This window comes from Pyrgilauda ruficollis, unplaced genomic scaffold (genome assembly GCF_017590135.1).
Source record: "Pyrgilauda ruficollis isolate IOZ18807 unplaced genomic scaffold, ASM1759013v1 scaffold16, whole genome shotgun sequence".
In the NCBI taxonomy this organism is placed as follows: Eukaryota; Metazoa; Chordata; class Aves; order Passeriformes; family Passeridae; genus Pyrgilauda; species Pyrgilauda ruficollis.
The window spans coordinates 5,509,120-5,522,898 of NW_024514764.1; the positions used below are offsets into that span (position 1 = coordinate 5,509,120).

The 13,779-nt window shown below is 38.7% G+C and overlaps 2 protein-coding genes across 2 annotated transcripts; both read left to right on the plus strand.

Annotated features, from left to right (window-relative positions):
* Positions 1 to 423: 423 nt before the first annotated feature.
* On the plus strand, positions 424 to 5,086 carry LOC121350829 (parvalbumin, thymic). Its single transcript, XM_041462529.1, has 5 exons — positions 424 to 486; positions 2,188 to 2,255; positions 3,033 to 3,165; positions 3,383 to 3,492; positions 4,777 to 5,086. The coding sequence occupies exons 2-5, from the start codon at positions 2,195 to 2,197 to the stop codon at positions 4,800 to 4,802; spliced, it is 330 nt and encodes a 109-aa protein (XP_041318463.1). The 5' UTR covers positions 424 to 486; positions 2,188 to 2,194; the 3' UTR covers positions 4,803 to 5,086.
* Positions 5,087 to 11,107: 6,021 nt separating this feature from the next.
* LOC121350858 (parvalbumin beta-like) lies at positions 11,108 to 13,262 on the plus strand. The gene is made up of 4 exons (XM_041462586.1): positions 11,108 to 11,168; positions 11,781 to 11,913; positions 12,658 to 12,767; positions 13,237 to 13,262. The coding sequence occupies exons 1-4, from the start codon at positions 11,108 to 11,110 to the stop codon at positions 13,260 to 13,262; spliced, it is 330 nt and encodes a 109-aa protein (XP_041318520.1).
* Positions 13,263 to 13,779: the final 517 nt, after the last annotated feature.

Below are 13,779 nucleotides of genomic sequence, written 5' to 3' on the forward strand. Positions count from 1 at the left end.
TAGTGCTCCAACGATGAAACTCTATCACACAGAGTGTCCACAGGTAAGATAACAAGTTATCACTTTTAAGCAGTTATTAAAGACACCTCTTCAGAAGTTATTGTGCTTCATTTCATCTGACTCCTCAGATCAAGCATATCAGATAGTGGGGACTTTTGTCTTGCCCTACATCACAAGGAGAAGCTGGTGTTTTCTGCTTAAATCAGAGGAAATTTGACATGACTCTGTTCTGTTTGCCTATCTGGCCACTTATCTTGTTTCGTTTGCAAATATCATATGTATTCTCTTGAGATAAAAATAGTGTAAGATGATTAGTTAGGCAAGTTCATTTGACACCATTCCCCCTTCGTGACGCTGAAATCTAAAATCTGTATATGGTATACAACTTAAAGTATATATATGCAAGTTCAGCTCTGCTGGAGACACACTGCAAGTACCTTCCTCCCAACCTGACTGCTTCCTTACCCAGTCAAGAAGACCACAAAGGTAAGATGATTAGATCATCTGCTTTCAAAGAAACACAAAGGAAAAATGCTCGCTAAACAGAAAGCAATTAAAGTAGCTATCCTAATCTCAGCTTCCAGGATGTTGTATCTTTACAAGCTAACATAGAACAGAATTAGCATTTGTGTCAGAGGATGGAACAAGATAGGAGCTATGCCTCTTGTCAAAAATGCTGTGATTTTTAGGTTTTCCTTCAACTCTTCCCCTTTTTAATCCTGTCGGCAGTGAGAATTAGGTGAATGGAATGGCTCAAATTTATATTGCCTAATGCTGAGCAGGGAAAGTATTTTGCACAAGAACTCACTGGGACAAAATAATTCAGTAGTAAAAGAAAAGCAACCCAGCTGCCTGAGCCGGGGAAGGATCCATTGCCATCACTGGGAATGTGTGCCATCACTTTCTTAACTGTTTCGGAGATATTCCGAAAAGAACTAAAATGACTGACAATTTCTTCTGCTGCACATCAACAGGTACAGAGGCAGCCATTTCATATTTTAAAGGAAGTTTAAACCTTTGTTTAGATCTCAAACCAGTGCACAGACTATAAATGGGTACCACTAGTTGATTCTTTCTCAGTCCATGCTTAGACAGGAAGAATGATGTTGCTGAAGACCAGTTATGTATTAAGTTCTCTTCTGGCTTTCAAGAATAACTTTTCTATGCCTTAGTCCCCTTCTTTCACTAACATGAATTAAGAGTAACATTGCAAGTTTTAAACTGTAACCTGTGTGCCCTGGTGTTTGCAGTTTACCAAACTGTAACTGCATCAATGCAGTAAAAATTTATTACAAATTCAGGCATTATAGCATTTTGTTAAGTGATACACAGTGCACGGGCAAACTATTGCAGCTGTTGGGGGCTGAATGGGACAGAGTATTTTTCTCAAATTAAATGCTGCTGTGTCAGAAGAAAACATCTCCTCCACCTTACTAAGAATGAATATTAAGTTATGATACTTCTGTTCTAAAGACAACAATCTACGGAGATGCCAAAATCTGGGCCAAAATCTGGTTTGTTATAACTTATATGGAATGCAAAAAGGAAAGGACCTCAGAAAATACTGACAAAAACTTTTTTACAAAGCTCTCATGAAATGTAGTCTCTCAGTGATGCAGTAGCCCAGCAAGATACATTTATCATTGCAACTAAACAGGAGAGGAACTTACCCTCCAAATTTACATGAGTAAAATTACTATTACTAATTCTACACTAATATTTTCATTATTTGTGAAGGTCACTACATCTATTGATAATAACACTAGATCTTTTACATTCCAATTACACTTTCTCCAGATACAGTTCTAGGGGACAGACCAGCCTTATCTCTTGTGTGTGCTGTAAATACACTGGGTTTTACTGAGTAATAATCCACCTCCAGGAAAACCCACACAGAAGTCATGAAGTTGTGTGGTGCTGGACACCTTGGATAAGCTCTCCCAGCGCAGCAGAGGCATCAGATCCTCCCGAAGCCGCACGCTCCCGCGTGCAGAATTCCTCCCTCATTCCCAGCTTTCAGTGGAAGCACCTGCTCCAGACATCTGTTACAGCGTGCTCCACTTGCCATCAGATGAATAATGTCTCCCCTATCACACACTGTCACTGCAGCAACTTCAAATAGAGCCATGAAAGTAAGAGAGAAGTCATTTTAATGACTAAGTAGCTCACATTTAATTTATTTTACAGTTCAGCAATGGCCATCACTGACATCCTCTCTGCTAAAGATATTGAATCTGCTCTCTCCAGCTGCCAGGGTAAGGAATGGTCTCCTCTGCAGACAGAAGATGCATATCATTTTTATGTCTTAAGATGACATGCCTATCATTTTCCCCTTAGATTCCTTCCCTGTGAGATCTCTTTCTAGGCTACTTTACAGTATAGTCCCTTAAATTCAAAAGGTCTCACAAGTGGTGAACAGCAATTAAAGAGCCACCATTTCAGTTAGGGCTGGCTTAACACTAAGCTGTCAGTGTCTAAACCTGTTAAAGACTTAAATTTAAAGCTGGCTTTGTCCTTCAAAATTTCAGAAAAAACCTCAGCTTGCAGAATGCGAGTGTCATTTGTGAAACAATTATCAGTCTCACTTCTCTTAAGAGTTGTTCAGTAAGATCAAGCCAATTTTCCAAATACTCAAAGATCTGGTTTGTCTGTGAACTACTTACTCTTCTATCAAATTCTTCACCTAAGTAAAGACTCTGTGAAAATTAATGAAGAATTACAGGAGTTGTTTGTAAGTCAGCAGTACCCTCTCAGTATTTATTATTAATTGCATGTGACACATTGCACAAATCCTGATTTAGTGGAATGTGCATTGTAGCAGAAAACTTCAAACTGGCTGAAAGGAAATATGACCACGGGCACAGAGTGATTAAAAAGGGAAATTATTATCCACTGTATCTGCTCTTTTGCTACACCAGGGAACAAGAAAAAGAGAGCAGCTGATCCTTAGGAAAAGACATACATATTCACAAGGAATACACAAACAGTAGTGACTTCAAAGAAGAATATTTAACAACTTCTGTTTCTTCCAGCTGATGATTCCTTCAACTACAAGTCTTTCTTCTCCACGGTTGGTTTATCCAGCAAAACTCCTGATCAGATAAAGAAAGTTTTTGGAATCCTTGATCAGGACAAGAGTGGTTTCATTGAAGAAGAGGAGCTGCAGTAAGTACTGTTCAGCTGCTCTATTTCTTTAAACAACAAAAACCTTAGAACTTGCTTGGTGGCCTTGAAGAAACCCTTGATGTTATTTTAAAAATAAAACACAAATCCTTGTCTTTCCTTGAATCTGTGTGGATTCCCTCAGATAATAGGAGCAGACGTTACCTTATGGGACGTTTCAGAGAACAAAACTCAAGCACAGCACCCTGTTATATTTCAGGCTGTTCCTGAAGAATTTCTCTTCAAATGCCAGAGCCCTCACCTCGGCAGAGACCAAGGCTTTTCTGGCTGCAGGAGACACTGATGGTGATGGCAAAATTGGAGTGGAAGGTAAGACTTTGGAAAATTGATAAACTTTGTGGTTTAAAATGCACACATTTCAGGCTGCATTTGAACTGGAGACTGAAGAATACACACGAGTACTTTGGCCTGATACTTTCTGCCACAATTTTTGTATGAACAAATACTCTTTTATTTTCACATTTTTATTCCCATTTGGTTTCTGTTGCAGCAACAGAATATTTAGGCCCAGCGTAGAGTCTGGTCTTCCAATCAATGACAACAGATTTGGGGTTAATGCTGCAGTGTTTCTGATCCATAGACTCAATGTGCCAGATTATTAAAAGATTCAGAACACCTCAATTTCTCTGAATTTCTATTTCAGCAGTGGATGTTCTGCACTTCTGGCCATATAATATTTCCATTTTTAAACATATCTCTGCCTAAAGAAACTTATTTCTTTGTGTCCTACTATCAAACATTGGCCACTATTACTGGGTGCTTAATTCACTGATGTAAAATATAACTGATATTGTTTCTCAAGACTGTAACTGCAGCAGTGCAGCACAGGATTTTGTGCTGGAAAATTATCTGATAAGTGCACATTTCACTGGGCAGTCCTTTGAGAAACTCAATCAAATTCCTGAGGAAAACCTCATAGGGATGATGTGAACTACTCAGGATATTTCTTTTAGAAACTGCAGCACAGAAAAATAGGACATTATGCATCATGTATTAAAGATGAAGTCACCGAAAACAGGGCTGTCTCAGCTGAACTAGGACAGGTGGCAATAACTCCAACAGACACACGTGCTAATCTTAGCCAGATTTGGGAGGAGAGAGAGATGCACTGTTGGAGGAATTTGCTTTAGCAGCAGCTTTAGCAGCTTCTGTTTATGAGCCCCAAATAGGGCGTTGTATTATGCAGATCTTGGCCCTTAACCACTGAATCTCCCATTCTGGAATTACTTCACTACAGATATTTTTTATTTGGAATAACAAAATAAAAAACTCCTCTTACTGAGAGTTACAGGCTCTTCTTCCTTGGCTATTATCAGAGTTTGTAATGGGGTAAAGATAGTTTAAGTCAGGATTTCCCACAAATATGAATTTACAGACACACTCCTCCTCTCTGCACTTACTCTTTTTAAGGAGTGAAAAATCTGTTACGCCCCCAGAATCTCAGTTTAGCAGTAGCTTGTGCAGTGTTATAATAACTTTGGGAGCCCTCTATGCCTAGGAGTTTTAGTCATTTTTATCTATCTTTTTAAAGATGTCAAAAAACTACTTTCAATGAGTTTTATTCCCTGCTTTTCTCACTTTCTTCCTTGACAGAATTCCAGTCTCTGGTGAAGGCATAAACAGCATTAGACCAAAGGCAACCTTGGACTGACTCTGCCAATTACCTCGTACAGCAAGCACTTCGCACTCAGCATGTGTTTGTACATTTTTATATTGTTTCAAGTATTAGCAGTTCCCCACACATGAAGTTCACACACCTGATTGCTGAGAAACCTTGCAATGTTTTGGTCACATGGCATTGTTACATTTCCAATGTAAAGAAGGCACTTTGTGATTTTCCACCACTGATAATGTTGATATTGTGGCTGGGAGAGGGGAGAAGACAATTAAAAAATCAACTAAAGAAAAAGACCCCTGGAAGAAAAAGCTGCTTTTAAAAATTTTGTCTATGTTCTCCATCCTCATACTTGAGCGTGCTGACTCACCAGACACAGTTTTGATGATGTTAAACCATATCATATCTTCTCAGGCTTAATTGCACTGATTTAATTGAGGTTTATTTCTGATTAATTCTCTGATACTTGAGAAAAAGCAATGCTGAAAGATAGCTAAAAATAATTCATATTAAGTCCCAACCCTGAGAATATGAGAAAAAAATTAAGACATTTAAGAAGAGTTCACACCTAGCTCAAAGCACAGAATAAGTTTGTGGGTAATTTTTCAACATAAAGTAGTAGACCACAGGGTAATTATATCGCCAGAACGTGTTTATGGCCTAAAATGTGACTCTCCCTTAAGAAGATTTATCTTTCATGAAATCTAAGGCAGTTGTGAGATAGAGGAGAAGGGTCTAATCCTACTCTGTCACTGTCACAAGTCATGGTCCCCTGACAACCTGGGCCACAGGCCTGGAGGTTTTTCCATGAATCATGAGCCTGTTGCTTATTGTCTCTTAACATGTACAAAACAATAATATTTGCCACATCTGTGAATTTCTGTGCTTTCTACAGATGAAACTACAGCCAGTCTTGCTGTTCGATTACCCTAAAGCTCTTACATTGTTAAATAATGACCATTACTCAAGTCTTTCATTTATTATATGAATTATTATCTATATGTTCCATAATATCAGCAGTTTTCTTCAGTCTGAAAACTAAGAACTAGTCTTCCCTTTGAGAAGTGTCTTACAGGACTTAGAGTTGGTTATAGCATTGTCTTCATTCATGGACAAAGCAAATAATGTCCATGGCTAAATGCAGATGTCAGCAGGCTGAGTAGATGTTGTGCATCCCTGGCTGAGTGTATCAGAAATTTCCCCACCCTGGTTTAGCTGTTTCCTTCCCCATGTCCCATGCTGTGGCTCCAGCTCACAAGCAGACTGTTGTTTTATTACTCTTCACTAAAACTGAATGATAATTATGATCTGGCAGCTGTTTTGAAGAAGTGCAGAAACAAAGCCTTTGGAACTTTTATGTAACAGCCAATGTTGGCATTTCCATGAATTGCAAGATGATTATGTGAGGCAAGCACAGCTCCCTCATTCCCAGGCATGTAAGAGAGCCAGCTGACCGATTTAGGATGGCTAATGCAAAAGAGGAATTCTAGCAATCAGACTCACTGAAGCCTTGGCAGAATTATAATGAATATAAATCCTAATTCTATCCCCACTGCCTTTGATGTTAAATCTGGGCTTAAATTATAGCTTCTGTTAATTGCAGCACTGAAATATTTTGCATAATGATGAGACTCTGGTTCCTTTTACCTTATTTATTTCCCTGATGAAGAAAAAACCTGGGGCAACCTAGATCTGCAGCAATATCCAGATGTAATATATACATTAGCTCTTCACACTGCTGATCACTAAACTATCCTGTCACTGGCTCAGAGCAGATGGCACATACAGTACCAGAAGTGACAGACCTGACACGGCATTCCTTGCACCTCTGAGACTCTCATGTGGAATGCAAGAAATGCAAGACTGCACAGTGGCCCATCCTGTATTTCAGAGATGCTGAACAACTGCACATCACTGCCTTGTGCTGCCACAGGGGGATGAAGCACTCCCAAGAATCAGGAAATCCCTTTATGTGCTGCAACTTCACCTATGCTCATAAGAAAATCCATTCTTCTTAAATAGTGGCAAGAAGATGTGTTTTAAATCTTATTAAAATCATCCAACCATTTCATTTGAAGGAATTATAATAAAAATCCAAGAAGTCCCCAATTTAAAAAAAAAGCCCATAGGCTTCAGCAAGAATACCACCTACTCTCTATTAAGGTTTCTGTTAGCATTAGGATCCACATTTTAGATCCACGTTTTAACCAAATTTGAAGGTTTATTTTAATTAACTTAAGTCAGTGGCAGCTTTCAGTTTTTTATGGAATATCATGGGGTGCTCTCTCTTGACAATGCAATCATGCTAGAGAAAACCTTCAGTTGCAGGATGTCTATGTGAATGCCAACTGAGGTACCAAAGAGACACATGGTTGGTATCACGAGGTTACCATACTTAAGGTACAGAACCCGCAAGTTATTCCTGATGGAAAGGTTCTCTGGAGGTCTCTGGTCCAATCACTCCCTCAGAAGGGAGGGATGGAAGGACTAAGATGAGTTTGAGTATCATCAGGGATAGAGGTTCTATAACCTCCCTGGGCAATCTGATAAGTAAGGATTCAATCCTGTACATCAAGCTGCTACGAATGAATTAAACAAATAAAACACTGCTGAGTACATAGTTTAAAACTAAAATTCTGTTAGAAATTGTTTATGCTACATCAAATCAGAAAGAATCTATACCTCTGGTATTTTCACAATGATCACCTGCTCTCAGGTTCAGAGTAAAACCATCCTACTCGCTATAATACTCAGTATAAAACTGCTTCATAGTTCCCAGCATAAAGGAGATTTGGTTTGTGTGTTTTACCTTAAGACAATTAAAGAACAACCCAAACTGAGAGTAGTAGATCTGAGCTCCACTAGGCCTGAAGACTGTGAGTTCTCAGACACCTCAGTCCCTTGATCACCCTGTGGGAGCAGTTTAATCTCTAATCCTCCCTACACTTCTTATGAAGTAAAGATGTACTATGATTCCTTTAAGCAGGAATGAAACACAAAGAAATCTATAGTCCTACACGAGCTCCTAGAAAAAGGATATGGAGGGCCAGGGTCAAAATCCCAAACCCACCCTAGTGCTCTAGCCCCTGAATTCACCATCTCTCTTAAACCAAAAATTTGGGTTGCCCTGAAAGAGGAGCAGAACCATGCATGAGATAAAACCTCCTAGTATTTAGTGGAAGCTGGATGCCCCCTAACTCCATGTTCCTTTGGAAATCCCAATCCAAAAGCCATTTGTAAACTTGAGATTCAATTTCAGCTCTCCAACTGCTTGAAATCTCAGTCATCTTCTAACAAGTGGAGAGCACAGAAAGGGCAAGGGGATGTCAGAACATTCACTGCACACATAGACTGGTACAGTTTCTTCTTTGAGTTAGCAGCCAGCCCATGTGGAAAATCTTTGATGCAGATTCATCAGAGGTGCCTGGCACTCTTCATACAAACAGTGTGGGCAGAGGGGGCCAAGGCCGGATTAATTTCCTGGAATGGGTTACTGAAATAGACACATCTTGATTAAATCCCTGAACAGACACGTACCTAACATTTTCATGCTCAATTTTTCACATATTTTTAAACATTTTAATAAGAGGATACTGTGGAGCATGAACCAAAGTGTTCATATTTTATGAAACCTAATTTCCACATTAGTTTTGATCATAAGCACAGAAAGACACCATTATATTGTTCTGGACTTTCAGGTACACTTTCTGCACCAAAGATCTATAGAGCACATCAGCAGCTGAGATATGGCTGCTCCAGAACTTTTGATTCATTTGTCAGCATGTCCTACACTCGTGAAAACAAGAAAATCAGTCTTGCATATCAAGCTTCAGAAGAGAAAAACAGATCACCACTCCAGTTACCATAGAAAAAGGTACCCTTGGACAATGCCTTTCCCTGCAGTTACAAATTATTGACCCTGAATTCAAAGGGGAACTTCTGTCCAAGTAGAATATGCAAATATTGGACTCGAAGAGAATCACATCAGTTCCATCACAATGATATATTGATCAGCTATATTTTCTAGACACTGACTTCCTGCTTTAACTCTCAGGCTTCCAGAACAAATGGATTTTATATTTGCAATGGTCTCCATAATGGACTGTAAAATTTAGTCAACATAAAAATAAATACAGTAAACCCTGTTTTTGTTAGACAGATGAAGTAACCTGTTCTAAATCATAATGAAAGGAAAGTCCTCAGGAAATATCTCAGATTTATCAGTCTAGTCTGTTTATATTCCTGTTCTTTCAAGTGATTTGCTAGGCAAGACTTTTTTTCCTTTAAATACTTGTTCCTTCCTCTCTCCCCCTCTGATGAACCCCCTCCTGTTATCCTGTTCTCATCCTGGTCCTCGGTTTTCCCTCACCAGCAGTTCTGCAGAGCTGTCACGGCTGGACTTGCCTGTCTTTGGTGCCACCTTCGGGCAAGTGGAGGTTTGCCACAGAAATACTCCAAAACTCTTCACTATAAATGCTTTGTAATCACAGTGTGGGCTCCTCAAAACGTTTGCTTGAATGTTCAGTAATTCCCATACAATTATCAGATTTTCTCTGACCCCAGGCCATGCTCTTGATTATTTCCTAGGTACCCAACCCAAAGGCACACCTAGATGCCCAATGGAAAAACTGAATTGTAAATTTAATTATATTTCCACCTGTTCAGGATAAAATGCCTTTAAAAGCAACTTGTTCAGCTGATCTTACATCATCCAGAAAAGTTAGTTTTCACAATTTTCAATTTACCACACAGCATGGGTTTAGTATTAACATAGTCAGTGTTTCTCTTAAAAATTCCTCTCTGGAAGAAATCAAGGGGAACTGAGATAGATGAGGTTTTGTCTTTATTTTCATGTACCTAATTTTTGAAAGACAGCAGCTTTATGTCATAGTGATTAGAGGGCAGGCTTTGTTTTAAATTTTCTCATCACTCAAATGTTATTTAAACCTAAGCAATACTCCAGCCATGTTTATGTATGTGTCAGTGTGAAATGTTCTCCCAGTGGCTTTTTATGCCACCGGCCAATTTCAACTATTCTCAAGGCCATTAAGTTCCAATAAATTCCATGAGATTACTGGCTGGGGGTTCCTATCAATATACAGTAAGGGAAAAGCTGCAGTTTGAGCTTAGCTGCCGTTTGAGACCTTACAGAAGTTTGTCTTTTCAGTGCAACAAGGAAGAAGCAAATATCACTTATTTCACTGCTCTGTTTCCCTCCTGGCCATAACTGATCCACTCTCCTCTGCCCTGCTGAGCAACTGACAACCTTCATTTTGTAAACGGACACATTTACTAGGATGATTTTAAAATGTGCACCATGCAATTAATTACTGTTGAGCAAATGTTGTCAAGACTAGACTTTTATAGCTAACCAAAGCTTATATAACAACCGATTAAAAGTAATTTGGGCTGAAGAAGTTTTGTCTTTGAGCTTGTACTTGTATATCAGATACATCTGTTACAAATGTATCAGTATTAGTATGTTTTGCAAACTACTAGGGCAACTGCAGGAGTAGTGTTTCATGGGTAATTCATATCAGGACTGGGCCCTTAAAAGTCAAAGTCTACTTTGAAGATGTCCATTTCCAGTTATCATTAAACAATTAAAAATATATGTATTTTTTCATTTGTACATTAAAAAATTCATTTCACTAAAATATGTGCAAGCTGAGAGGATTTACTTCATATGGCACCAAACTTTACATATTGTCTAAAACACCATGCACATTCCTTTGGGATATAAATATCAATCTGATTAGCTAGCAGGTCTTGTCAGCCACAGTAACTTATCCCCTGGGGTATCTGAGCCATCACGTGCCTCTAGGACTTCTGTAAAAGGTCAAGAAGACTTAACTGAGGTCTATATAAGACCTTCTGTATGTCATTTGAAAAATAATTAAGTCAAGAGGACTCTGCTGATCTTTACCTGACAATATTTTCTGTTCTTGGCTTGGGGAAAACTAAGTGGCCAGGTGAGTTCAATCTTTCCTCTGGAACTTTAGAAGACATCACAATAATTCATACCAAAAAATGCATGGAAATAACCAAAGATGCCCAATGCTGGGAAGTTCTATGAATACATTTGGCTTTGTCCTCAGCTTGTACACCTGAAGATTTAACTGGAAATACCAGTGGCTCAGATGCACAAAGTGTGTCTGAACTAAAGGACGGAGCAGCTGGCTCCTGCAGGGCAGCTAGCCTGCTCTGCCCTGGGACCTGGGCTCACCTCGGGGCCACCTCCACAGCTCAGAGAGCAAGAGCAGTGGTGACTCTACCCATCAGTATTTTTCATTTTGCAGTATTCTTGACATGGCTCTTTCCAGTATCCTGACAGAAGCTGAAATTGCTGCTGGTCTACAGAGCTGTCAAGGTAATATTTATGTTTTAAATTTGGCTTTGCAGTTTATCTATCAAATTTCTTTGTCCTTGCTACCCCGAAGTCCCAATTCCAATGGAAACAGAAAAATCTCTCTTACTAAAAACAGAAAAAGGACTCTAAGTAATGGAACAGTTGCAAGCTTTAATCTTGGCCAGCCAAGCTACAGGTACCCACCATCATTTGTGCACTGCAGCAATTTTAAGGATGAAAAAATCCAAAGGCTGAATCCTGGATCAGAAATCCTGTTTTTTCAGAGAATAATAATAAAACTACTGCTGATTTCAATACAAGCCCAATATTTTTCATCAAGTTCTACAAATATGTCTTTCAGTGAGGTATCTATTTACAAGGGTATGTTCTTGCATGTTGAAGATCACAGTCATTATTTCATTACCTTCCCAGTTATGAGACATCATTGATGGAAAAATCCCATTTACCTGATATAAATTCTGGAAAATCAAAAACTGTTACTTCGATTTGTAATTACCCTCACTGTACTGCAGAATAGTTTGCTGCTTTTTGATCAAAAAGCTAATTTTTTTTTTGTTCCAGATTTTTGACTACTTTTCTTCATCTCTCCTTGTTTCCATCTGCCTATTTCAGCTGCTGATTCATTTGATTACAAAACCTTTTTTGTGAAAGTGGGTCTCAACTCCAAGTCTAAAGACCAAGTTGCCAAAGTCTTCGGAATTCTAGACCAGGACAGGAGTGGCTTTATTGAGGAAGAGGAACTGAAGTAAGTAAATAAGTTACCAACAGGATAATCATCTAAAAATCTGGTTTATCATCTAAAAATGCATGATAAGATCAGAAATATTCCCTTTCCTCTTGTCCCTTTGGATGGGAGACAATCATGTGTTTGTGCACCCATGTGTGAGTGCTGGTGCTGGAGGAGCTGCAAGTCAAATAACAAAGGCAAGGCTGGATCACAATGGGGAAACTCTCTGACAGCACTGAAAATACTTGTTTCATGTAGCAATAACTGACAGACTGTGAAGATTAAAATAGCAGTTCTGCTATAGCTGCTTTTTATTATTGTAAGATTTTTTTTTACCAGACTAAATTCAAAGGGCCATTTTCTCTCATCTTTTTTCTGTCACATGAATTCTAACTTCCAGATCACATTCATCAGACTTTGAAGTTAAAAGTAAGGTTAGAGAAATTCTTGCTAAGATTCTGCATCTTAGGAGAAAGAAGGAAGATAACAAGGAAGGGAAGATGAATCCTGCCACTACAGAGTCAGTGTTAATTTTGTCTTTTTGATTCAATGAAACCATGATGTCATCAAGGATTTTTTTAGGCTGTGAAGTAGCATCCTCTTACTTCCTTACCCTCACTCTCAACGAAGTTAGAGGAAGTTTTACCATTGAAATAGTTCTCAAGAACTGAATCATGCTTGAAATTTTGCAGCTATTACCAATCCAAATCCTGAACACTTTCAGTACTATGTCTCTCTCATTTGCTCTCTCACCTATACCAGACTTTTCCTGAAGAATTTCTCAGCCAGTGCCAGAGTTTTGACTGATGCTGAGACCAAGGCATTCCTGGCAGCAGGAGACAGTGATGGAGATGGCAAAATTGGAGTGGATGGTAAGACTGCCCTTATTAAAATGATAATGCCTGCCTTTGAGACTTCCTAAAGGCAGCTCTAGGCATGTGCCCTGCTCCATGTACTGGACCTGATGCTGAGGTGCACAGATCTGCTGTGCTATAGAGAGAATCTGACATAGAAAGAGGTCTCTACACTGCTCCTGGCTAAAGTGGTCAGTCCCTTTTCTCATCTATGGAGATTTTTTTCAGGAATGGAACCTAAATTCAGTCTATAATTTCACTGCTTTTTGCTAGTGAACTGTGATACAATGTGACACTTAAATGCAACACTTCCTTTACCTCAAGTATCTATTGTTAGGAATACACAATGTGCTGCCTTTAAGGAATGTTTATCAGAGGAAGTAACATTAATTTCCCATTTTAAGTCTAAAAATTGGGAGAGAAAATTTTGGGTGGTGTGATTACAAACAGAGGTCCCATTTTATTACTCTTTTTTCTTCTTTTTCAGAGTTTCAAGCACTGGTCAAATCATAACCAGCAGTCAAGACCAAGACATATATTTGCCATAAACAATCTTTCCTATTGCAAACCTACCATTTATTTACACATTTTGTACCCTCAAAGATAATGAACAATTGTTGGCAAGTGGTTTCATATTGCTGGAAAACATCTGAAGTGGTACAAGCACTGCTTAAGCCATGCTGTCAGATGTTTTAAGCAGAACGTCTATACCACTGATGGACTGAACTGGAATCCACTCCTGACATCTGAATTTAGGGCATTAAAGATATAAACATAAATATTAAGAGGAGAAATTGAAAGCATCTCTGTGGGCCATTGAATTTTCTATATTTGCATAAATAGCTAGCATATGTTGTAAAAAAACAGAATTAATAAAATGTCCATGTGTAAAACCTGTTTATGGTAACTGGTAGCAGTGGTATTTAGTCAAGAGGTATTTTAATATTCCAAATGTTTTTCTGTCATTCTCTATGCAAGTGATTGTGTTTTAGAGACTAAGTATATTGCAGAACCTTGCACTAATTAAGTA